General features: G+C 41.8%; 1 protein-coding gene across 1 annotated transcript in view; it reads right to left on the bottom strand.

Moving 5' to 3' along the window:
* Positions 1-27,561, bottom strand: part of ATAD5 (ATPase family AAA domain containing 5) — a gene marked incomplete in the record, with an annotated part of 853,119 nt that overhangs the window by 595,858 nt on the left and 229,700 nt on the right. Inside the window, 1 exon segment of the mRNA XM_044068042.1 lies at positions 8,532-8,689. Within this exon segment, the coding sequence (XP_043923977.1) occupies positions 8,532-8,689 (158 nt within the window).

Below are 27,561 nucleotides of genomic sequence, written 5' to 3'. Positions count from 1 at the left end.
TTGAGCTTGTGCAAGATCTCTCATACAAGAGACAGAGAGACTCTTGACACTTTGAAAAGGACTCTGCAAAGATAAGCAAGGCTATTAAATATGGAAAAATGCGGATACCCTGTACTCTGCAATAAGCTATAAAGTACAGTTGTGTACACCTACCATAAATGTAGATGTTCGAGTGTCTTCACTGTTGCAGTCATAACTGTAGGGTGCTCCTGCCAGCAGGCAGCCCGAGGTCGGCCAGAATCCCAAAGTCTGGGTCCGGCGTCGGCTGTACAAGCCAGTACCCTGACATAAGTACGCTCTGGTACATAGCCCTCAGCCGACGCCATCTTCTCCAGCCTTTCTTGCCCTAGATGTCAGAAGCCCCTAATAAATCATAAATGAATCCCACTAGGAAACACAAATACACCACAAAAAAGAGAAAAAGAGGGGATAGGAGGGAGGGAAACACAGACTGCAACAGTGAAGACACTCGAACATCTACATGTATGGTAGGTGTACACAACTGTACTATGTTCATCGTGTTTCACTGCTGCAGTCATAACTGTAGGGTGGAATCCCAAAGCAGGGGAGGTTTAGACAGATGGGGCAGCAAGAAGACCCTGCAAAACAGCAGAGGCAAAGCCTGCCCTGGTCTTAGAATACAAAGGGAGATTGTAGTGCTTGGAAAAAGTATGCACAGAACTCCAAGTGGCAGCTTCCAAGATATCCTTGGTAGTAACTCCCCTGAGAAAAGCTGTAGAAGTAGCAGATGCTCTAGTAGAATGACTTCTCACAGTACCTGGAAATTGTTTCCCATGATGAGTGTAACAAAATCTTATTCCATAAGAAATCCATTTGGAAATAGTTTGTTTGGAAATAGCCTTTCCAAGAGAACTGGAGGCAAAAGAGACAAACAATTGGTTAGATTTTCTGAACTCTTTAGTCTTGTCCAAATAAAATCGTAACTGTCTGTGCACGTCCAAGGAATGCAAAATCCTTTCCCCTTTATTCTGAGGATTAGGAAAGAAGGTAGGAAGGTGAATTGTTTAATTCAAAGCCACTTTCGAAATCACCTTAGGCATGAAAGTAGGATTGGTCCTCAAGGATACTCTGTCCTGGTGGAAAATAAGGTATGGTTCCACAGCCATGAGAGCTTGCAACTCTGAGACCCTTCTGGCAGAAGTCAAAGCTAACAAAAGAACTGTCTTCCAAGATAAAAACTTAATATCTGAAGATGCAGCAGGCTCAAAAGGAGACAAAGTAAGTTTTTCTAAAACATAATTAAGATCCCAAGCAGGAACAGGAGGGGTTCTGGGAGGCCTTAAATTCTTAGCCCCTCTCAAGAATTGTCTCACCAAAGGATGAGAAAAACAGGGGATCAGTATTGAAATGAGCAGAAATAGCAGAAGCATGAATCTTAATGGAAGAAAAGGAAAGTCCATTAGACAAAAGATCCAAAAGGTAAAGCAAAATAGAAGAGAGATCAGGTACCAGAGGGTCCAAGCCCCGGTCCTGCATCCAAATGCAAAATCTCTTCCATTTAGAGGCATAGGATTTCCTAGTGCTAGGTCGTCCAGCTTCCAAAAGAACATCCAAAACTTGTTTGGGAAGACTAGAAGAGATCAAATTCCTTTGAAGAGCCAAGCTGCCAGACAAAGGGACTTGAGATTGGAATGTAGCAACTGACCCTGATGCTGGGACAGAAGAGAAGGGTTCAGAGGGAGAATCCAAGGAGGTTCCAAGAACAGGTGCTTTAAAGTTGGATACCAAAACTGTCGAGGCCAATTTGGAGCAATCAAGATGAGGAACTTGGGCTTGTCCTGTTTTATCTTTAGTAAAATCCGAGGAAGAAGAGGAAGAGGAGGAAAGGCATATCCCGAAAGGTTTCTCCAGCTGAAGGACAGGGCATCCACTATCCAAGCTGTTTTGTGGAATGACCTGGTGCAAAAGAAAGGCAGCTGATGATTGAGATGGGATGCAAACAGATCTATCTGGGGGCATCCCCAAACTGCAGTAATCTTGTCGAATAAGTTGGTGTCTAGCATCCATTCGTGAGGATCTAAAATGTTCCTGCTCAGGCTGTCTGCCAAGAGATTCTGTTCTCCTGGTATGAATTGGGCCTGGAGATGTAGATTCAGATTTAGAGCTGTGTCCCATTAAAGCCATAGCTAGTCTGCAAAGGGGGTACGAATGAGAACCCCCCCTGCTTGTTTATGTACCACATGACTGTGGTGTTGTCTGTGCAAATCAAAAGAGGTCCTGGATGCAAAAGGTTCTTGAAGGCTAGAAGAGCATTTTGAACTGCCAACATTTCCTTCAGATTGATGTGCCAGTGAAGATGATCCTTTGTCCAGGTTCCCTGCTGGCAATTGCCTAGAAAATGTGCTCCCCAAACATAATCCGAGGTGTCCGTGGTTATGATTTGAGAAGGTTGAGGACGACGAAAAGGCTTTCCTTCGTTTAACGCACACACCCTGGACCACCAAAGGAACTCCTTCTGGAGGCAGGGGATCAGAAGAATCAGAGTGTCCAGATCGTGGTAATGCTACGACCATACACTTTTCAAATACCATTGAAGCTTTCTCATATGAAGCCTTGCCTTTGGAAACAACAGAATGCAGGAAGCCATGTAGCCCAGTGCCTGCAGGAATTTCCTTGCAGTGAGCTGAGGTAGAGTTGCCAAAGTCTTGAAAATTGAAGCCAGCTGTATTTGTTTTTCTGTAGTGAGGAAGGCCCTTTGTAAGGTTGTATTTAAGAGGGCTCCCAGAAATACCATTTGTTGAGAAGGGATCAAATATGACTTTTTTGTGTTCACTGAAAATCCCGGTAGGAGGAGAAGACGTTGAACAAAATCCAGATGTTGAAGTAAAAGATCCTTGCTGTCTGCCTAAGGCAATCGTCCAAATAGGGGTAAATCTGAATCCCCTGGAGTCTGCAATAAGCCACTACTGGTGCCAGGCACTTGGTAAAGACTCTGGGCGCAGTAGATAAACCAAAGGGCAGTACAGAGAATTGAAAGCGTCTCGAACCTGCCTTGAACCTGAGGAATTTCCTGCGTTCCTGCCCGATGGGAATGTGTAAATAAGCTTCCTTTAGATCCAATGTCACCATCCAGGCGTCCTGAGAGAGCATTGGAATCAGCTGCTGCAGAGTAAGCATCTTGAATTTTGGAATTTCCAAAAAGGTGTTTAACACAGAAAGGTCCAGAATAGGTCTCCATGAGCTTTGCTTTCTTGGAACCAGAAACAGTCTTGAATAAAAACCTTTTCCCATCTCTGAGAGTGGAACAGGCTCTATGGCTCTCATGGCCAGAAGAGCATCCACTTGATTTAAGGCCTCTGACCATTGATGTTTTGGCAGATCTGGCCAACCGAAAGCCCTTGGCAAGGTATGAAAGTGGAATTTGTAGCCTTTTAAAATCACGTCCAATACCCATTTGTCCTGGGTAATATGAGTCCAATTTCTGTAAAAAAGAGAAAGTTTTCCTCAGAGAGGGGCATCCAGGTAAAGAGGTCCTGTAGCCCAACCGAGAGAGTCATTGAGTTTGCTTCCTTTGAGATTGGGATCTGTCTTCTCCCCTTCTAGGTGAAGAAGCAGTCCATTGTCTCGATCTGTAGGAGGTCTGAGCTTGGCCACGACCTCTGGAGCGTCTATATCTTCCCCTTTGAGGCCTGTCAGACGTGGGAAAGGAACAATTTTTGGAGGGCCAATTCCTGGAAAATCTAGGAGGCTGAACTTGCAAGAAATCTTTCACAGTTTGCATAGATTTTGCCTTTTCTTCTATCTTTTTAATAACCTCCTCAGCCTTAGATCCAAAAAGAACATCATGCTGAACAGGGGCATCTAATAATTTAGCCTTAACCTGTTCAGGTAAACTTTGTTCACGAAGCCAAGCATGTCTCCTGATAACAGTACCAGAGGCTGCGGCTCTGCAAGAGGCATCCAAAGCATCAAAACCACAATGCAAGCTATGTTTGTTCAGCTATTCAGTTGCATGCAATACATCCTGTAGTTCCTTATCTTCTGCACATGCAGGAATGGAGGCAAGCTTTTGCTTTAAAACAGACAAAAGAAATTGCTGATACTTAACCATATGGAATTGGCAATTTAAAGCCCTAACAGAGAGGGTAGCAGAAGTATATACCTTTTTACCCCACCTGTCTAAGGCACGAGAATCCTTCTCAGAGGGAATAGGATTCTTAGAAGTAGCAACTTTAGCAGCCTTAGAGATATAGTTTCAGGATCTGCAGAAGGATTCTTAAACAAGAACAAATGAGACTCAGGAACCCTATAAAACCTATCAGGCTTAGAGGGAGCAGGAGGCATGGAGTCAGGATTCAAATTAGCCTCGGAAAAAGCATCATCCACAATGTCAAGAACAGGAGGGATAGCCAAAGGCCTATGTTGAGGAAGAAGAAGAAATTCTCTAAGCCTCTTCTTGGAAGCAGAATAATCCTGACCTTCCCAATGAAAATGTTCCCTCATCTCATGTAAGGTTTCCCCAAAAGAAAAATCTTCAGGCGGAGAGGCAGAGGGCAAGGAGTCCTCAGCATCCGAATCCTCATAAGGAGGAAAAGAATATTCCTGATCAGAGGAAGAGACAGAAGATATAGAAGCCTGGTCAGAGGAATCCATAGGAACATCCTGTCGAGGCCTTTTCTCAGGGGGGGGGGGGGTGAGAACCCCTAATCATAGTAAGCAAATCTTCAGCCATCCTTAACAATTGCTTCTGTGTCCGAGGAGTAGATTCAGAAGTAGCATGAGCAGGAGCTTTGGACTTAACAGGAGTCTTTGTCTTTGCCTTTGAAATAGTGATGCGAGTAGGCCTGAATACCCCCTCAGAAGCCGGTACCTGTACAGCGGTTCCGGACCCATCCGAGGGAGTGACGTCCAAAGGTCCTGCAGCAGATAAAATAGAAGGCCCTGATGGCTCCCCATGGGAGTCCGTATCGGCCATCGGTTCAGAAGTGGCGGACGACAGGGGCTGCAAAAGCGCCTCACTGACGACAGCCGAACCGGACGCTGGCTCCAGCTGCAACGAGTCCTGTTTGGACCTCGGAGGCCTGTCCTTGTCTTTGCGCTTCTTTTGAATTCCGGTAGCATCCGACGACATTCTATAATTGAAGCGTCTGCCAAAGTAATTCAGAGCCCAGTCGTACCTGCGTTTGATAGTACGAGAATTAAACCTGGCACAGAACCGACAACAAGAAACGTCGTGGTCAGGGCCTAAGCAAGGTAGACAGTAAAAGCTGTTCGAAAATAGTCAACCAACGACTTGCGAGCTGCTTTCCACCGCACGGCAAGAAAGACTGGAGAAGATGGCGTCGGCTGAGGGCTATGTACCAGAGCGTACTTACGTCAGGGTACTGGCTTGTACAGCCGACGCCGGACCCAGACTTTGGGATTCTGGCCGACCTCGGGCTGCCTGCCGGCAGGAGCACCCTACAGTTATGACTGCAACAGTGAAACACGATTAACATCTGGAGCTAGATAATTTGTAAATCTCTTGGTGCAGTGAATAGTCCATGAGGTAAGGCAGAGAAATGAATGTGAGCCAAACATACAAAACCTTAAGAAATGCCAGAAATCTAGATGAATAGGGATGTGATAAGTATTATAGTATTACTAGAAAACTTGAATAAAATAGTAGTAAGCTGCAGGCTGTGAAGTGACAGCATTTTGAACTTGGGCATAATCACATATTGGTTTAGGAAAGAAATATCCAGAACTTGTCCCCAGGCATTTTTTTCTCTGGCACCAAGTAAAAACCTTTTCCAAACAAGGAGAAAGAGCTGGCTCTAGGATAGGAGGAAAGAAAGGAGTCTGGTTTGGTGGATGAGTAATTCTCTCCAACTGCCATCAGTAACCTTGATGAATGGTCTTCATAACCCACTTGTCTAAAGCTTTCTGTAAGCAAAGAGAAATGGAGATTCAGACTTTATGGAAGGGAAAAGGGATTGCCAGGGTGGGAAATGGCCCCTAGCAATGGAACAGCAACCTCAAAAGTCAGCAGTGGGCACACTTAATGGCAGAATGCTCTTAAGAGCTTGGCACTCAATCCGGTCTTTTTAAGCAGCTCACTTCAGCTGAAGCTGCCTGACAGTGCGTGTGGAAGGTGCCCCGAAAGCTTTGGAAGCTAGCAGGCTGTTACATCCTTGGAAAAATATAACCCATATAGCTAAGGCTACTGCAGCACTGATCACCGGAGACAATTAGGCACTTTATGCTCAGGGCCCCAGCAAAAAAAAAGAGAGAGAGAGTACAGAAAGCTCTGTGTGGAACTAGCTTACTAGACTTGAAGCACAGATACAGTTGTTAACCTTAGTACCAGATATTTATAGTATTACAAGCAACAAAGGTAATACTGAAATATATAGTTCAATATGGTGCGACAGCCTCTGGCATCAGGCCAACCTGAAAGACTTGGACTATGCAATGACTCACTTGAGATGGTCAATGAACTGCAGCAAAAAAAGAGTTGGAGTGTGCTGACAACATCCACTTTATATCACTAATACCTTGACATCCTGGAGGGGGGAAGATGAGAGATCTGATACAGAGGCTCTCACTCGGGCTTCTACAGTAAGAATCCCAAAAAATCAACTGGCAAAAACATCATAACCTCCAACTGCACCTTTCTCTGCCATCTCTATGCTACTTTTTCCTGGGAATTCAGACATCAGAGTATCCATACACAACTCTAGGGAAGAAAAAATGTTTAGCTAAATTACTGAACTCTGCCTCATCGGGACCTGCATCAGGCCAGTTCATCAAAACCAGATTTTGTTAAGCTAGTTGAACACCATCCATTTAAAACTGCAGAACAAAGCAGTTCATAGAAGGGAAATTCATTATGCGGATTTCTGCCTGGCATTCTATGCTTCTTGGTACCAAAAAGAACCATGTGTGTTCCCCCATACAACCTGGCAATGTACTTAACTTCTTTTTGGGAAGAATGAAGGCATATCATCTATTTTTCAAGCAAAGACTTTGCCAGCTGCCAGTCATGTATAGCAGATGATTTCTGAATGCAACTAACACATTCTTCCCTTAGAGACCTGAGGTGTAATACCTATTCCTCACTTGGTCTTCATGAGCATCACATAATGCATGCTGCCATGAGTAAGTCCTTGCTGTCTTGTTGAACCATCATGCTGCTCTGAAAGCTATTTATTCTGAGAACTTGTTCCCAATGCCTTGACCATTAATAATGCCATAATGTGACAGTCCTCTGAAATAATTATAATTTGTTCCCAAAGCCTCACCAAAGAGTAATACCAAAGTGTGGCAGTCCTCCATAACACAACAGCCCCCACCAAAGATTGAGTAGGAGTTGGTCGCTCATTCTATCTTTCATTATATCATTTATTCAAAACCAAACTGTTAGCATTTGACTCAGCATAGGGAGTCGTAGCCTCACTGCATCACAGACAGTTTGAAGTGCATGGTTTCCACTTATGGATTCTTGCTTTGAGTTGCGGAAACACTGCAATTAGCCATACTGGTGAATAAAGTAACACAAGTGTAACAGACTTGCTCACCAAACACCCACTAAACACCCAGTTTATTACTTGAGTGTGCTCTTTCCTATACTATTTTTGAAAGAGGAACAATACAAGATATATTTAAGTGAAGTGCTCACTGCATTTGTTAGATTTGAGCTTTCAATCCATGCTGAGAGGGACTGCCAGCAAGGGTAATTTCAGCAGACAAGGCATAAGTGACTACTTCATGGAAAAGAAATGTACAAGACACATGCACACAACTTTTTATAGGTAAGTGCAGTGATCGAGTGCCACTCACACCTCCGTTGCTTGTTTTACTGTACAAAGGATGGATCATGACACTGATGTTACTATCCTTTTTCTTTAGTTCTACAATAGGAGAGGAAAAAAATGGGTAAACCATTGTGCAATGCCATGCTAAATGCGGGTGAACTACAGTCCAGGTTTAGTTTGTGTCATACTCTGGCTTGTGATCTGGCAAATGTTAATGAGTAAGGACCAGCTGAGCCACAGGTGATTTTTGCAATTTTTTTTTAAAGAGCAGACCTGCAGGCAAGTAAGTGTTTTTTGTCAAGTCTGGTCATATTACATGCACCGGAGTTTTTGAGACAAAGGGGACAGTACCTTACCCCATAGTATGTAAGCAGCCAGAATGCAAATCAAGATTTTTTTGCTTTATCAGAGACAGAAATACACTAGAGGAACATTTATTTAATTATCAGAAAAGATTATGTTGCACAATGATAAAAGGGCCTAAGGGGAGTGGCTGTTGTTCAGCGTATGATCGCCAGACAGGAGTCTGGGTTGTTTTAGTTAAAAGATGTGGTTTGCTTTACAGAAGCCTGCATGACTCAGACAGCCCAGAAAAAAAGATTTCTTTCTTTAGACTCAAACACCCCAGGCTTGTCCTCTATTTTATACATTCATTTTGTTAGAACTGCAATCTCATGCCTCACTCAGCTTAAATAACTTATTCAGGAAGCAAACGTACTCCGTTTTAAAAACTTTTATGTATAGCATACAATGCAAATAATCTTATGAACTAACCTTGACTAAGGGATCTTTAACAGGAGGTCTTGTATACAGAACACAAAATTCTCTCAGCGAACCACTAAGTGTGAAGTTTTTCAACTGGTTGCTTTCTTCTTTCAGAAACTGCAGAGCAGAGGAGGTCGGCCATGTCAGGTTCCACATGATGCAGTCTACTTCAAAAACAAAGAAAATGTCTGGTAATGTGATGTTTTAGTCTGCAGAATTCGGGCTTGTAATTTCCAGAAGACATACATTTTTATTATTACCTAAAATCATCATCTATCGTCACTTAACCTCTACACTAACAATTTAGCTACAACTATGTCAGTCAAAAAGTACAGTTTTGTACCTACCATAAATGTAGATGTTCGAAGATCCACATTGCTGCAGTCCTTATTTATGGGTAGTCCGCTGTCCTCGGTCGGCCCAAATACCAAAGTATTAGGCTGACGTCGGTCATGGGCGCCTAGATCTGACATCAGAGCGTCAGGGTATAAAGGCGCATGACCGACGTCATATCCTCAGTCTTTTCTTGCCCCAGATGTCAGAAGGCCAAACAAGAAAGGCCACAGCCAAAAACAGAATACCTCCCAAAAACAAGCCCAACAACAACCATCACCTAAAGCATAGCACCATGTCAAAATACAGTGGGGAAGGAGGGAGGGAAAATTGGACTGCAGCAATGTGGATCTTCGAACATCTACATTTATGGTAGGTACAAAACTGTACTATGTTCTTCATCTCACATTGCTGCAGTCCTTACTTATGGGTAGAATCCCAAAGCAACGGGAAAGGGAGGTTGGTAAAAATCATAGAGCATTAGGGGCTGCTAAAATGCCCTGTAAAATTGCAGTGGCAAATCCAGCCCTAGACTTAGAATAAAGAGGAAGGTGGTAATGTTTAGAAAAAGTATGCACTGAACTCCAGGTAGCTGCCTCCAAAATGTCTTTTGTAGCTACCCCCCTTAGAAAGGCCGTAGAAGTAGCAGTAGCCCTAGTGGAATGAGGCCTGATTCCAGCAGGAATCTCCTTACCATGATGGGAATAACAGAAAGAAATACAAAACCCAATCCATTTAGAAATAGTTTGTTTTGTAACAGGTTTACCCTGTGAACCCAAAGCAAAAGAAACAAACAACTGCTGAGACTGTCTGAACTCCTTGGTTCTGCTCAAATAATAACGCAACTGTCTGTGAATATCCAAAGTATGCAAAATTTTCTCCCCTTTATTTTGGGGTTTGCATAAAAAGTAGGCAAATGAATAGTTTGGTTTAAGGCCACACTAGAAACCACTTTAGGCATAAAGGAAGGATTAGTACGCAAAGATACCCTATCCTTATGAAAAATCAGGAAAGGCTCCACTGCCATGAGGGCTTGTAATTCAGAAACCCTTCTTGCAGAGGTAATGGCCAACAAAAAAGCAGTTTTCCATGACAAATACTTTAACTCGGCAGTAGCTGCAGGCTCAAAAGGTTGTAGAGTAAGTTTTTCCAACACAAAATTGAGATCCCAAGCAGGAGTAGGAGCTCACGGGGGTCTTATATTCTTTGCCCCTCTAAGAAATTGCTTAAACAAAGGATGAGAGAATAAAGGAGGGTCACAATCATAGTGAGCAGAAATGGCTGCAGCATGGACCTTTATCGAGGAGAAAGACAAACCCTTGTCCAATAACTCAGTAAGATATTGAAGAGCAACACTTAAATCAGGTTTGGAGACATCAAAGTCCTTTCCTTTGCTCCAAATAAAAAATCTCCTCCACTTATCAGAGTAAACTTTCCTGGTACTAGGCCTCCTGGCCTCCAAAATAACATTCAAAACTTGTTGTGGAAGCTGAGACCCTCCAGAGTCTAAAACAGAATATGCCAGGCTGTTAGATGCAGAGACTGAATCTTGACATTGAGGAAGTGATTGCCCTCTTGTGACAAAAGGTGCGGAATCAAAGGCAGAGGCCATGGAGGTTCTCGTACTAAACTCCTCAGTAGTGGGTACCAGTGTTGTCGAGGCCAATCCGGTGCTATCAAAATCATGGTTGGCTTGTCTTGTCTGGCCTTCAAAAGTACCTTGGGAAGAAGAGGCAGAGGTGGAAAGGCATATACATGCAGATTGTTCCAACTGAATGATAGAGCGTCCACCTTCCAAGCTGTGTGATGAAACATTTTTGTGCAAAACTTTGGCAACTGGCAATTTAGATGGGAAGCGAACAGATCTATGTCTGGAGTTCCCCACAACACTGTCAACTTTTGAAATACATGAGGATCCAATTTCCACTCGTGAGGATCCACTATTTGTCTGCTCAACACATCTGCTAAGGAGTTCTGTGCTCCTGGTAGAAACCTTGCCTGAAGATTGAGGTGTAGATTGAGAGCAGTTTCCCACAAAATCATCGCTTGCCTGCAAAGAGGGTAAGAATGGGTTCCCCTTGCTTGTTGATGTACCACATGACAGTAGTGTTGTCTGTTTGAATCAACACCTGCCCTGGGTGAAGTAAATCTTTGAAAGCCATCAATGCAAACTGGACTGCTAACATTTCCTTCAAGTTGATATGCAAATGTTGGAGTTTGACAGGCCACGTGTCTTGCACCCATTTTCCATTGAGGTGTGCTCCCCAAGCCTTGTCCGAGGCATCTGTCGTTAGAATCTGACTCGCCTCTGGCCGGGTCACAGAGAGTCCCTTGTTTAGGTGACATTCCTGAGCCCACCACAAAAACTCCTTCTGAATGCAAGGTATTATCTGAATGACAGTGTCTAGATCTTGGCAGTGCTGTGTCCATACATTTTGAGATACCATTGAAGCTTCCTCATATGCAATTTGGCATTGGGAAGCACTAGAATACAAGATGCCATGAACCCCAAGGCTTGAAGGACTGTCCTTGCAGTCAGCCTGGACCGTAGAGACATTTGATGGAAATAAAGAGAAAGGCTTCTTTGTTTGTCCGGGGTCAAAAGCCATCTGGGAAGCTGTATTCAGTCTCACACCCAGAAAGCACATGTCCTGAGAGGGTACTAGACTGGACTTTGTTTCGTTCACAGAATACCCTAGGCATCTTAACACTGCCACCACATACTGTAGATGATGAAGAAGTTCATCCTTTTCTTGTGCAATAATCAGGCAATCGTCCAAATAAGGATAAATCTGTATTCCTCTTAGTCTGAAAAAGGCTATCACTGGAGCCAGAACCTTTGTGAACACTCTGGGCAGTAGATAAGCCAAAGGGCAATGCAGAGAACTGATAATGTAAATTTCCAGCCAAAACGCAGGTACCTCCTGCAACTGGGCCTGATAGGAACATGAAGGTAAGCCTCTTTGAGATCCAGAGTAACCATCCAGTGATCCTTTCCCAACAGAGGTAAAAGTTGTTGTAAAGTCAGCATCTTGAACTTTGGAATGTCCAGGTAAGTGTTGAGGATAGATAAATCCAAAATTGGTCTCCACGTGTTCCCTTTCTTTGGAACTAGAAACAGGCGAGAATAAAATCCTAGGCCCACTTCTGACAGAGGAACTGGCTGTATAGCTCCTATTTGAAGAAGTAAAGAAATTTGTTTGTGAGCCTCTATCCTTTGCCGAGGAGGGACATCTGGCATGCCCTTGAAAGGAGGCATGGTATGGAAATAGAACTTGTAACCTCGGTTTATAATGTCCAATACCCATTTGTCCTGGGTGACTAAATGCCAATTTTGCTTGAAAAGAGCCAACTTTCCCCCCAAAGGAGCTGCCAGGCAAGAAGAATCTGGCAGCTGAAAATGCAGGTCATTGGGCCTGTTTACGAAAGGACTGGCCCCTGCCCTCACCAGCAGATTGAGCAGGCGAACTCCATTGTCTCGGCCTGAAGGTACTCTGAGATCTGCCCCTACCACTCCTAGATCTACCCCTAGACTGAGAATCAGAAGAAGGGTACGTCCACCCCTTAGTAGGCCAATTTCTACTAAACTTTGGAGGTTGTACCTGCAAAAAATCTTTAACAGTCTGCATAGACTTAGCCTTGTCTTCCATTTTCTTTAAGACTGACTCCACAGGAGGACCAAACAAAACTTCAGACTGTAAAGGGGCATCCAGAATTCTAGACTTAACATGCTCAGACAAATTCTGATCCTTAAGCCAGGCGTGCCTACGAATAACTGAACCTGTGGCAGCCACCCTAGAAGAAGCCTGTAAAGCATCAAAACCACATTGCAAAGAGTGCTTTCCCACCTGTTCAGAAACATGCACTAAATCCTGCAATTCTTTACACTCTATGCCCTCTGCCAAAGCATCCACTTTAGATCTTAGCTGAGAAAGGAGGAAATTCTGATACTTCAACATATGAAACTGGCAGTTCAAAGCTCTCATTGCTAGAGTAGAAGAGGTATACACCTTCTTACCCCATCTATCCAAAGCTCTAGCTTCCTTATCCAGAGGAACCGGATTCGTAACAACAGAGGCTCTAACACCCTTAGGCCCCTGACTAATAGTTTCTGGGTCCGCCCTAGGACTCTTATAAAGATATTTATGAGCCTCAGGCACCCTGTAATACCTGTCCGGTTTAACTGGAGCAGGAGGCACAGAATCTGGATTAAGGGAAGCTTCCGAGAAAACATCTGAAACAACATCCAAAACTGGAGGTATAGCTAAGGGTCTATGTTGAGGTAAAAACAAGAACTCCCTAAGTCTCTTCCGTGAATCAGAGTAATCCTGTCCTTCCCACTTAAAATGCTCCCTCATGGAATGCAGAGTTTCTGAAAATGAAAAATCCTCTGGAGGAGAAGCAGAAGGAGTGGAATCCTCTGCATCAGAATCAGAATAAGGAGGGAAATCTTGAATGTCTTCAGCAGAAGACTCTGAATCATCTGAGGCCTGCTCCAAACTTTCCAACTCTGGCTCCATCCTGGGCCTCTTATCAGGAGGGGGCATAGAACCTCTAATTAAAGTAATCAAATCCTCTGCCATTTTAAGCATGTGCTTTTTAGGCACAGACCCTGAAGAACCAGAACTGACACCAGAGGAAGGCAAAACAGACCTGCCCTTAGAAGGAGCCTTAGAAACAGTAACAGAAGGCCTAACCACCTTAGGCAATGAAGGGAGAATAGTAACCTGAGAGGCCCCTTCAGCCTGACCTGTCTCCTGAGATGCCACATCATGTAAAATCAAAGATTCCCCCTGGGACTCAACAGAAACTTCAGCCGGATCCACCTGTTCAGCTGTAGCTTCCAAAGATCCGGCGTCGGTAACGGACGAATCATCCTGCCTAGGCTTTAAAGATTTGTCTTTGTGCTTCTTAGTAGAAGCAGGCGTCGGAACATCCGACGGCATATTATAATTACACCTCTTGCCAAAGACTAACCTAGCGCAATCTAACCTCCGTTTTATAGTGCGCTTATTAAACCTAGCACAAAACCGACACCCAACTACGTCGTGCTCCGGTCCCAAACAAGGAATACAAAGCGAGTGGTAATCCCTATGCGGTATCTGTTTCCCACAAGAAATACAATTATTCACTTTTTCTGACATCCGGTAAGTAACTGAGGCAAGAAAAACAAAAATATTCCCAACGGGTACTTAGCCCAACTTGGTATCGGTCTGAAACTCCAGCGAAAATTTCAGAACGCCGAACGGCACTTGCAACGCTGCTTCTGCATCGGACCATGCGGCAAAAAAGACTGAGGATATGACGTCGGTCATGCGCCTTTATACCCTGACGCTCTGATGTCAGATCTAGGCGCCCATGACCGACGTCAGCCTAATACTTTGGTATTCGGGCCGACCGAGGACAGCGGACTACCCATAAGTAAGGACTGCAGCAATGTGAGATGAAGAACATCACTGCATTCCTTGGCAAACCTCTATAGAGTCCGACAGCACAGTCAGAAAGGAGGAGGAAAAGTTTCTGAGCTCAAAGTACAGCCTGGATTGCTGTATGCCTCATACATGACCTCCCTCACCATACGACACTTCCACTCCTTGTGCACCTTAGTCAAGCAGTCGGAAGATTTATTATGATAATGCACTCTGTCTGCCTATAAGCAATGAAACAAGAAGTCTCCATCTTCCCAAGTGCTTAAATAAGCTTTTATATGATAGAGTCCTCAAGTTCAAAGCCAGTGACAGCTAGACAAATCACTTGACCCATCATGTTCAACAGTTCTCTCATGAATGAGGTAAAATGCAAACTCAAACATCTTACTTTTCCTCACCACTTGGAAGAAATGCTATAGGTGACCACAATTCATTAAATTTTGCCATCTTTTCCATGTACATTCATGTTTGATCTGCATATCCCCAAATGGTATCATCCAATGCTAAACCTGCCTACTGACTGAAGTCAGTATACCTCCAGCCGAATACATGGCACCTCTCACCGTGGATCACTCCCTCTTTTCTGGGGGATGACTGGTCTTTAGATACTTTGAACTGGAAGGTCCTTCAGGAGAGCTGAGAGTCGAAGGCAATGACTGATGGGCATATTATCAATGGACTTTCATTTCTGTCATCAAGTAGTTCTACCATGCTTTCCAGATCCTAAACTTTATTAGAATATAACGGATGTATGCACGATCTTGTGCCTGTTGGGGATCTCTGCACTCTGTTCCTTACATATGGAAGAGGAGGAATATGGAAATGGCCTCTGACAACACAGTTTGACAGCAGAAACCATCACCATCAACAGAAGAACTGACCTCTGGTTACTAAATCTACACCCTTAGTAAACTCTCTAGCCACAGTGATATATCACCATAGGTTCATAGCTAGGTACTAGGCTATTGGCCCTAGGGCCTATATAAACCTAGCCAAAAAGGTACCCTGGCTTTCGCCATCCAAGAAAATTATTTACCTGTGCCCCCTGTCGAGCACAGCCACAGAAGTGATCCTCCGGGTGAATTTCCTATCTCCTATCCAATCATCAAGATTTTTTTTGAAGAGTGCTAATGAGGAGCTTTATCAGTTATGTAGCTTGTTCCAGAGTAAGGGAAGTCTCTGGGTCAGGAATCTCTCTCTCTCCAGCATGTTCGGTTTATTGTGGTGACAAGGTTTAGGTCCCTAGAGCATGTAGTTCGGAGGGATTGGGATTTATTTAAGTGGAGCATGTCCAACAGCTCTGGGTTTGACATAGCTTTGTATGTTAGGCACAGATCGCCTCTGAGTAGGCGATATGTGACGGAGTAAAGCTGGAGCTTTTTGAGACAGTCTGCGCAGGGCATCTGTTTGAGGCTGGTAAATCCTCTTTGTGAGGTATTTCTGCTGCCTTTCCAGTTGATGTCTTGTGAGGTACATACCAAAAGGGGCGCTGTATATTATAATGAGTGACGAATAGAGCAGAACGATGACCTCTTTTTTCCTGGATGAGAAACCTTTTGTGATGAGGTGTACCACGTAGAAGGATTTCCTGACTAATGTGGCGATGTGATTATCAAAGGAGAGACTACTGTCCACCTGTGTCCCAACGTCTCATCACACTTTCGGTGTAAAAAAAAAAAAAAAAACACAAACGTAGACTTTGCACTTGAGGGCCAGCTTCACAGCAAATTCCAACAGCAAAAACAGACGATCCGGACCACCAGGCTGATATAAAAACAGTAGTTTAATAAAATGCAGTAGGTTAGCGCTTTCGGTTTAAAAAAAACCTTCTTCAGACAACATACAAAAATTATGAACACCTTTTAAAATACATTAACAGCCAATCAAAGACTCAGTAAAATGCCCTCCTCTTTTTTTTTAAAAAAGGCTCGATAGGAATAACATCATTCAGGCCAGGTGCTCTATCAGCACCCAGATTGATTATCCATCTAGTTTCACTACATTCTGTTATATTTCTCAAATCACTCCCCCTCCTGGTTGGATGAATAACCTGCAAAACCATAAAAGAAAATACGTGCCCAGGGTGCTGCTTTACATGCGGGTACAGGGCATTATGTATCTTGGCTGTACGTATAGCTGACATAAGTTGTAACACCCTGTCTTTCAATCTACAACTCGTTTTACCAACATAAAATGAACATTGCATACAGTCAGCCAAGTATATAATACTGCTGGTCAAACAGTCAGCATATTGTTTCAATGAATAGCTCTTTCCAGACAGTGGATGAATAGATGTGTTATGTCCAATATATTGACCAGCTTTACAATGTCTGCAGGAGAATGTCCTTGTCGCCCCATGACAGGTTTACTAATGGTCTGTTACTAACTAACTAACCGTTTACTAACGGTTGGTCTGTACAGATCAAATCCTTTAAAATTCTTACTATGTTTGAAACAAAATGTGGGTTCCCAATTTATTAATGCCTTCACTCTATCATCAGTTAACAAGATTTTCCAGTTTTGGCGAATGATGTCACATATGCCCCCCACATTGTTACTATAATTCAAAGTAACTCTAAGGGGCTGCCTGCTTATATCAGTCTCCCTGTCATGCACCTGTACATTTTCAAAAAAACAGGGTTTTGCTTTGTTGAACCTTTCTTCTTTACTTTTATTGAATGCCCGCTGTAGTATGCTCTGATTATATCCCCTTGCTTTTAAGTTCGCCATCAGTTCTGCAGACCTCTCTCTATGTCTCATCATTAGTCCATAACCTAGATGTTCGAAAAAAGTGTCCCTGATCAATATTGTTAAATGTATATCTGGGGTGCATACTATCATAGGCAAGGAGAGTATTTCTCCAGCATTCCTTCCTATATAACACAGTTTCAATCCGTTGCTCTGTGTTTTTCATCACTCGGACATCTAAGAAATCTATAGTTGTATCACAGAGTGAAATGCTAAACCTCAAAAAATCAATGGTGCTTTCCAGGTAGATAAACTCAAAGTTGTTCCTGTGTCCCTGTCCAAAGCAGGAAGACATCGTCCACAAAACGGACATAGTAACTCAGGTACCCCCTCCATAAATGGTTTGCCTTGAATATTGCTTGATCCTCCCAATATGCCAACACTATCTTGGCATATGAGTCTGCGCAGGGGGTGCCCATGGCCACCCCCCTGCTCTGATGATAGAAGCAATTATGATACATAAAAATATTATTGCTCAACACACAGTCTAACATTAAAAATACATTGTCAATATCAGCTTGATTCAAGATTTGTACATGTTGCAAAAAGGCCTCAATGGCCATCAAACGATATTCTTTTGTAATTGAGCAAAACAGGTAGTCTTCTTAAATTAAAAAAGAAATAAATATTTATTCATGAATGATAAGCGCTTTCGCTTCAGAGCTTCTTCAGATCAATATAACATCATTAGTAAAACTCAAACAATATATATATATATATATATATATATATATATATATATATATATATATATATATATATAAAACCATTTAAAATATTCAGACCAATCAAATGAATAAACCAATTACTGCATTTAAAGGCATATACTAGATGCATATTCAAACTTCATTTATACAAAAACATCTAGCCCTATAAAATAGTAACTAGAAACAATCCACATGAAATCTCAGTAAAATGTATATAAGCCTCAAAATATAATATGTGCTATAAAAGCCCACACTATTCATATAAGGATAATAATTCATAAAAATGCTGTGAAAGTACATTCCATGTCGTGCATAAATAAATCTGAAAACTTTAATACTTGCATATAATACTATTCTAAAAGGCTCAAATTAATTTCATTCATAAACAAATACTGAAAGTATATATATATAAGTATTTTATTTGATATTCCTACGTTTTTTCAATAAGGGCTTGATAGATGCCCTTTCATTTAAGCCCTTGCCTCTGTCCGCTCTCAATGTAATAATCCAGTTGCTCTCCCTGTACTCCATGTGATTTCTAATATCTCCCTCACGTGTATTGGGTAGAATGACTTCTAAAGCTCTAAATGTAAAGCGGTGTGTATCACCACAACGCATAATATGTTTGGCTAAAGCATTATGCTCTAGATTTTTTCTAATATGATAGATATGTTCACGTATCTGGTCCTTGAATGACCTACTCGTTTTGCCAACATGAAAAGAGCAGCAGGTCTGGCATACAGCTAAATATACAAGGTTAGATGTTCTACAATTGGCTATTGCTGATATTATTATAAACTCCTTCTGTAAATCAGGATGAAAGAAATATCTAGAGGTATCTATATATGTGCAAAAATTGCAGTTCCCACATGGTCTAGTACATCCATCATTTGAATAATCTTTCTTGCTATGTGGATAACATAGCAGTCTCTTCAAATTTCTCTTATTTCTATATAGGAACTGTGGTTGTTCACCAACTATCCTTTTGATGTCCTCATCTACTTGCAAAAAGGACCAATTCTTACAAATAATGTCCCTAATTTCTCTATTATCAGAGGTGTAAAATGCTGGAACTTTGGCAAAGGAATGTGTAGAGTATTCCTTTGTCTATTAGGTATAGCAGGACCAAAATATGGTGCTGCTATATCATTACGTAAAGTGGGAACCTCCTTCAAATGTTCACTTATTTCATGCTCCCTATAACCTCTTCTTAGAAATATTTCTTTCAGTTGATTTAGTTCTTCAGAAAAAACATCATCTGAGGGATTGAGTCTTGAGGCCCTCATACCTTAGCCCTTAATTATGTTTCTAAACACATATGTTGGATGCATACTAGATCTCAACAATAAAGAGTTACAATAACATGACTTCCGATATACTCCTGTATTAATCAGGCCTTCAGGTAGCTTCTCTATATATAAATCCAGGTAGTCTATTCTAGAGCTGGACCATTCCATAGTAAATTTTAAATACTCTGTTAGATTATTCATTTTGCAAAGGAACATGTCTAGCTGCTGGCCATTCCCATTCCATAAAATAGAGAGATCATCGACGAAAACGTCGATAAAAGACAACATGTCTCAAACTCTTCAACTAAAATCAGGCTGGTCTCCTCCCAGTGTGCCAAAAACATGTTAGCATAACTGTTGGCACACGGGGTCCCCATGGCCACACCATCCTGCTGGATAAATATTATATCATTAAATATAAACAAGTTGTTCTCCAGGACCAGTTCTAGAAAATGGGTGACTAGTTCTATCTGAACAAGAGGATATCCACTATGTTCCTTCAAATAATCAGATATATATTGAATACCTACATCATTCGGTATGATGGTAAACAGTGATTGTACATGAAGTGCAACTAAAAGAAGATCTTGAATATTACTGACTTCTTTCAGGCAGTCATAAAGCTCCATCAAAAACTGTTTGGAATCCTTGAGCACATACTTATTTTTGTTTAAGATAGGTCTCAGATGTTTTTCAACATACACAGATAAGTGCTCAGCAAGCCAACCATCTCCCGCCACTACTGGTCTCCTGGGTGGATCAATAGTGTTCTTATTTTGATACCATTAAGATCCATAAGAAGAAGAATAGATCTGATAACCTGAGTTACAAGGAGAGAATGTTTTTAAAATATTTACAATCAGATGATTCTATTACAGTTAGACCTGCTGATAAGGGAGGTCGGGTAGTTATGGATACTTCACAATATATTAGATCCATGGAGAATTTTTTGAGTGATAGGTTCTATAAGATTATTACCAGAGAAAAAACACATGACATTATGCAATGTTACCAATACGTTACTAGATATATATTAAGGGAGTATTATAACTAAAGAACTCTTTGAATATTGGCAGTTACACCTACAATACATGGTCTCCCGAAGATTCAGAAGAACACTATTGATCCACCCATGAGTTTTTGATGGAGCTTTATGACTGCCTGAAAGATGTTTCGTTGATGATCTCTTTATTTTATGGAATGGGAATGGCCAGAAACTAGACATGTTCCTTTGCAAGATGAATAATCTAACAGAGTATTTAAAATTTACTATGGAATGGTCCAGCTCTAGAATAGACTACCTGGATTTATATATAGAGAAGCTACCTGAAGGCCTGATTAATACAGGAGTATATCGGAAGTCATGTTATTGTAACTCTTTATTGTTGATATCTAGTATGCATCCAACATATGTGTTTAAAAACATCATTAAGGGTCAAGGTACGAGGGCCTCAAGACTCAATCCCTCAGATGATGGTTTTTCTGAAGAACTAAATCAACTGAAAGAAAAATTTCTAAGCAGAGGTTATAGGGAGTATGAAATAAGTAAACATTTGAAGGAGGTTCCCACTTTACGCAATGATATAGCAGCACCATATTTTGGTCCTGCTATACCTAATAGACAAAGGAATACTCTAACTACACATTCCTTTGTCAAAGTTCCAGCATTTTACACCTCTGATAATAGAGAAATTAGGGACATTATTTGTAAGAATTGGTCCATTTTGCAAGTAGATGAGGACATCAAAAGGATAGTTGAACAACCACGGTTCCTATATAGACAAGAGAAATTTGAAGAGACTGCTATGTTATCCACATAGCAAGAAAGATTATTCAAATGATGGATGTACTAGGCCATGTGGGAACTGTAATTTTTGCAAATATATAGATACCTCTAGATATTTCTTTCATCCTGATTTACAGAAGGAGTTTATAATATCAGCAACAGCCAATTGTAGAACATCTAACCTTGTATATTTAGCTGTATGCCAGACCTGCTGCTCTTTTTATGTTGGCAAAACAAATAGGTCATTCAAAGACCGGATACGTGAAAATATCTATTATATTAGAAAAAATATAGAGCATAATGCTTTAGCCAAACATATTATGCGTTGTGGTGATACACACCGCTTTACATTTAGAGCTTTAGAAGTCATTTTACCCAATACACGTGAGGGAGATATTAGGAATCACACTGAGTACAGGGAGAACAACTGGATTATTACATTGAGAGCAGACAGAGGCAAGGGCTTAAATGAAAGGGCATCTATCAAGCCCTTATTGAAAAAACGTAGGAATATCAAATAAAATACTTATATATATACTTTCAATATTTATTTGTTTATGAATGAAATTTGAGCCTTTTAGAATAGTATTATACGCAAGTATTAGAGTTTTCAGATTTATTTATGCATGACATGGAATGTACTTTCACAGTATTTTTATGAATTATTATCCTTATATTATATGAATAGTATGGGCTTTTATAGCACATATTTTTATACTTTAAGGCTTATATGCATTTTACTGAGATTTCATGTGGATTGTTTCTAGTTACTATTTTATAGGGCTAGATGTTTTTGTATAAATGAAGTTTGAATATGCATCTAGTATATGCCTTTAAATGCAGTAATTGGATTATTCATTTGATTGGTCTGAATATTTTTAAATGTATATGTATATTGTTTGAGTTTTACTAATGATGTTATATTGATCTGAAGAAGCCCTGAAGCGAAAGCGCTCATCATTCATGAATAAATATTTATGTCTTCTTTAATTTAAGACGACATTTCTTTCATATTTTGCCACATTTTATATTCTTTTACATTTCAGCAACGGAGCGTTTATTCAGTTGGTTGGCAGTGAACTTTTTATTTTTGGTAATTCTTTTGTAATTGCTGTAAACAAACTGTTTACATCCAGGATTACTAACAAATAATCCGTACAGTCAGCATTAGGACCTAAGTGACCGTGTAAAGGGTAGAGGCTCAACTAAGAGTGTTTGGTTTCTGTACCTAGAATATTAAAGGACAGCTCATTTTTTGCAATCTTTACACAGTGTTGGCATATTGGAAGGATCAAACAATATTCAAGGCAAACAATTTATGGAGGGGGTACCTGAGTTACTATGTCTGTTTTGTGGACGATGTCTACCTGCTTTGGACAGGGACACAGGAACAACTTTATGAGTTTGTTACTTACCTGGAAAGCACCACTGATTTTTTGAGGCTTAGCATTTCACCCTCGGATACAACTTTAGATTTCTTAGATGTCCGAGTGATGAAAAACACAGAGCAACAGATTGAGACTGTGTTATATAGGAAGGAATGCTGGAGAAATACTATCCTAGCCTATGATGGCATGCACCCCAGATACACTTTTAATAACATTGCTCAGGGACAATTTTTTCGAACATCTAGGTTATGTACTAATGATGAGACACAGAGAGAGAAGTCTGCAGATGGTGAACTTAAAAGCAAGGGGATATAATCAGAACATAATACAGCGGGTAATCAATAAAAGCAAAGAAAAAAGGTTGAACAAAGCAAAACCCTGGTTTTCTGTAAATGTACAGGTGCATGACAGGGAGACTGATATAAGCAGGCAGCCCCTTTGAATTACTTTGAATTTTAGTAACAATGTGGGGGGCCATATCTGACATAATTCGCCAAAACTGGAAAATCTTGTTAACTGATGACAGAGTGAAGGCATTAATAACTCAGGGACCCACATTTTGTTTCAAACGTAGTAAGAATCTAAAGGATTTCCTCTGTACAGTCCAACAGGGGGTTAGGAAACCTGTCATGGGGCGACAAGGGACATTCCCCTGCAGACACTGTAAAGCTTGTCAATATATTGGACATAACACATTTATTCATTCACTGCCTGGAAAGAGCTATTCATTGAAACAATGTGCTGACTTGCTTGACCAGCAATATTATATACTTGGCTGACTGTATGCAATGTTGTACATTTTGTTGGTAAAACGGATTGTAGATTGAAAGACAGGGTGTTACAACATAGGTCAGCTATACGTACAGCCAATATACATAATGTCCTGTACCCGCATGTAAAGCAGTACCCTGGGCACATATTTTCTTTTATGGTTTTGCAGATTATTCATCCAACCGGAGGGGGGGGGGGTGATTTGAGAAATACATAGCAGAATGTAGTGAAACTAGATGGATAATCAATCTGGGTGCTGACAGAACATCTGGCCTGAATGGTGTCATTCTTATCCAGCCTTTTTTTTTAAAAAAGAGGAGGGCTTTTTACTGAGTCTTTGATTGGCTGTTACGTATTTTAAAAGGTGTTCGTAATTTTTGTATGTTGTCTGAAGAAGGATTTTTTAAGCCTGAAAGTGCTAAGCTACTGCATTTTTACTGTTTTTTTATTTTATTTATTTTATTTTTATTTTTTATTTAACATTTGTTGATCGGGAATGTCCGACTAGGTTCCACAGAGCCTGTTTTCAGCGGAGGCCCGGGGAGAAATGCTCCAGATGCATGTCTTTGGAACGTGGGAGGAAACCGGAGTACCCGGAGGAAACCCGGAAACCCACGCGAACACAGGGAGAACATGCAAACTCCACACAGAAGGCACCCCAGCCGAGATTCGAACCAGAGAACCTCTTGCTGTGAGGTGACAATGCTAACCACTGCACCACTGTGCCGCCCAATTCATCCTGGTGGTCTGGATCATCTGTTTTCGCTACACTTTCAGTGTTAAGTAGACTACTGCCTATGTGGTAGTTCATGGGTACAGAGTTTTTACCAAAAGGGATGGCAATGCACTTTTTGGCATTGAGCTTGAGGCCATGCCTTTGATACCAGGCATCTGTCTCAGTGAGGCTCTTTTGTAGGATGTCCACATTGTTAGGAGCTTCGATTATGGCTCCTAGTTTGCAGTCATCTGCGAACTTCGTTAGCCAAAGACCTTCTGTGTTAGCCTGTACTTCAGAGAAGTAGATACCAAACAAGAGAGGACCCAGGAATGAACCCAGGGGTAATCCACTTGTCACTGGTCTGAAGTCGGATTTAGAGTCTGCTACTTTCAGTGTGGGTTCCGTCAGTGAGCCACTTGGCAACCCATCTTGTGACATAGGGATTTATACCTAGTTTAGTGAGTTTATCTATAATTCCAGAGTTAGGGATTGTGTCGAAAGCCTTGGCGAGATCTAGACAGGCTGTGTGAACGACCTTACCCTCATCTACGGCTTTGGTGACCGTTTCAAAGAAGTCGATCAGGTTTAGGAGACATGATCTGCCTTTTACAAACCCGGACTGGGTGGGGTCCAGAGTTTGGAGATTACCAGGTTCCATGATGATATGTTCCATAGCTTTGCAGACCAGGCTCATGAGACTAATGGGGCAGTAGTTCCCGGGGTCCGTGGTGGCTCCCACATTGTGGAGTGGGATAACAGTCACTGTGCGCCATATTCAGGGGGCATAAAGCCTGGGATGAGGCTATGATCAAACATGGTACTTAGGTGGGGTGCCAGTTCGTTCTGTAGTTCATGTAGAACGCAGCCTGGGATGTTGTCAGGTCCCATGGATGCTGTGTTCTTGGCTTTGTTGAGTGAGGTTTTTACCTGTGCAGCCGTGATTAGAGGAACTTTGCATTCTTCCGATATACAGATGGGCCCTTTAGGGGATAAGAGGGGGGGTAAAGTTAGAAATTAACCTATCTGCCAGGATGTTTGGGAATATCAGTTGGTTCTGTATATTTAGTGCCATTGTGCTGCAACTCAGAGCAGATCTGAGTGTTGCCATTGAGATTCTTGACATAGCTATAGAATGCTTTGTGGCTGTCTTTAGAATCAGTGGCGATTTTGTTTTTGTAACTAGCTTTGGAGGATTTTATGAGGGATCTCCGCTTCTTACTGAGGCTTACCAGGGAGTTCCTCTAGTCATGGGATTTTACTCTTTTTTTTCAACAGTTTCTTTCTTCTGTTGTATAGTTTGTTTATGGCAAGGGACCACCAGATTGACTTACTTTTTTTTTTTTTTTTTTTGGAGGATAGCAACTTGGTTCTGTTAGGGATTGCACGATCCATGCACTCATGTAAGTGGTTATAAGGTGCATTTGTGAAGGATTCAGAAGTAGTAACTGTATTGTCAGTCTGCATTGGTGTCATGAAGTTGCCACGTCTGTCTTAAGAAGCGTGAAGTTGGCTTTGGAGAAATTTTTTACGATGGTTTCCCTAATGGGGGGTGGGGGCTGGATGTCTAGGGTGATTAGCTTGTGGTCAGCTCTGACAAACGAGGACGTGACCTCTGGTGTGGAACACCGGTTGCCCATGTTGGCAATGACCAAGTCTAAGATATTGCTGCCCCTGGTGGGGGTGTGGATAAGTTGATCCAAGGCATTGGAATTTATGAATTCCAGAAAACGTTGAGCAAAACAGTTGGTACACTAGTACCCAGTTAATGGTGGGGTAGTTGAAATCGCCCATTAGGGTGTTAGGTTGTACCCTAATATTTCCCAGTGTATCAAGAAATGAGGCGTGGGAATCCTGGGGCATGGTGGGGGATCTTGTAGCAAGCTACAATTTGGATTGCAGTCTTGCCCAGAGTTAGTTGCACTTGGATAATCTCGGATGCATTATGCTAAGCAACTAGCCTGGAGGTGTGGATATCCTTAATGAATATGGACACGCCTCCGCCTTTAGTGTTTCAGTCCAGGTTAGGTGGCCGAAAGGTGTGGTATGAATTCTAGCCTGGTAATACAGGGGTGCTCTCTGGAGCCTTGAACCAGGTCCGTCACCGTACAGATGTCGATGTTCTCCATTTTAAGGAGTGCCTCGAGTGAGTGCAGTTTGAGGTTTAGACTTCTAGCATAGAGTAGCATTACCCTCGGTTTTTGCTTGTTTGTACCTGTTACAGTGGTGAATTTGTCATTTGAACCTTGCCTAAAAAAAGGCACTATAGGGGTGGCAAGAGCCTTAGCCAGTATCCGGAATCCCAAGGGCGACAGGTGCAGGACATCTCTGGCAAAGCATCGTGGTCTGAATCATGTCATCCCAGGCAGAGAGATACTGGATCCCCTTAGAATGACACCAGAAGCTTAGCCAATTGTTGAAGTCAATCATTTTGTCCTTGTAGTGTGGTATCATTCTTGGTGATAGCAGGATGTTACTCAGGGCTAGGGTCATACCTGCTTGGACTACAAGATCGAACAGCTCCTCCAGGTCTCTTTTCATGTAGTCTAGGGAGGTACATCTCTGGTCATTCACACCAACATGGACAATGACAGAGTCATATTTGTACTTGTTGTGGAGTGACCTGAATGTATGCGTTATGTGGCGGATCCTTGTACCAGACAGGCAGCTGACAGTAACTTTCCCCTTGTTTAGCCTGCTGAGTGGAACATCAGTGAGCCTGACTAGAGTCACCTATGACTAGAGTGTTGGGTACATTGTGCCTTATGGGCTGTGGTTGAGTGGCACACTGAGTTTGTGGACTATATGTCATTTGGGTTGTGTTGGTGGGTGGTGGTTGCTTGCATTTCTGCTTTGGAGGTCCCTGTTGCTTGGGCAGATTTTTATTGAGAGCCTCCGCGAATGTAGGTGTGTGTTTTGTGTTTCTATGTGTATGTTTTGGTGGTGTAGGTTTTGAGGGACTATGTGATGAGTGTGGTGTGGTGCAAGTGTTTACCTTCTCCTTTTGACTGTCTAGTCCAGTCTTGGGTGAAGAGAGCTTTGATTCCAGTTTGCGTATACAAGTACATCTCTCACAGGTTGTAGTGTTGGGTGGTAGGAAGAGAGGGTTGTCTGTGTACATGAGGCAATTGCTGCATTGCCCCAAGATGCCCAGATTCATCAGGAAGATAGGAGAAAACACCAGGAGCCGACTCTTAGACATGCCTGGAGATGCTTATTTATTAAGTACTAAAGACTGTTTTCCTCTAGACAAGAGAGGAAAGTTGAGTGCTGTAGTAATTTGTAGCTTATTTAGTGCTTACGAGTTCTGAACAACTGCCGAGCTCAAACAGATTTGATTGCTAAAACTAAAAAAAACTGGCTAGTTCTAAGGGAAAATTCGAAGAGCAGACTGTATACTTTTTTTTTGTAAAGTAGAAAGGGAGAAAGGAGGAGCAGAAGATAATTCAAGGTTAAGAAACTAAGTGGGTTGGGCCTTCTCAAATGTCCTCCCTGTATTAGGTAGAATGAGTTAATGACACTAGACTGGGGGGGGGGGGGGGTGTCCCAGATCAAATTTACAGTAGGGGTGGGCAACTGCAAAGCCACCAAGTATAAGAACAGGATAGCAATAGTGAGGGAGGGTGGGAAACAAAAATCAGAACAGTGAAACTAGCTAGAAAAGTACGCAGCAGACAATAAAATTGCTATAAATAACTCATAAAAATAAGTAAAATACAGGATACTTAATGTTATACATCACAGATCAGTTTGCTCAATGCCCTTCCTCCGATTAGCTCAGTGTGAAATGGCAGAAACACTCACAAGTTAACTTAAGTAACAGAAAGTTGAAACCTGAAACAACTTTAAAAAAGCTCGAAAGAACCAATGAGG

This window comes from Protopterus annectens, chromosome 4.part0 (assembly GCF_019279795.1).
Source record: "Protopterus annectens isolate FY-2018-M chromosome 4.part0, PAN1.0, whole genome shotgun sequence".
Classification (NCBI taxonomy): domain Eukaryota; kingdom Metazoa; phylum Chordata; order Ceratodontiformes; family Protopteridae; genus Protopterus; species Protopterus annectens.
The sequence above is the reverse complement of the archived record's forward strand: the minus strand, read 5'-3'. Positions and strand labels throughout refer to the sequence as shown.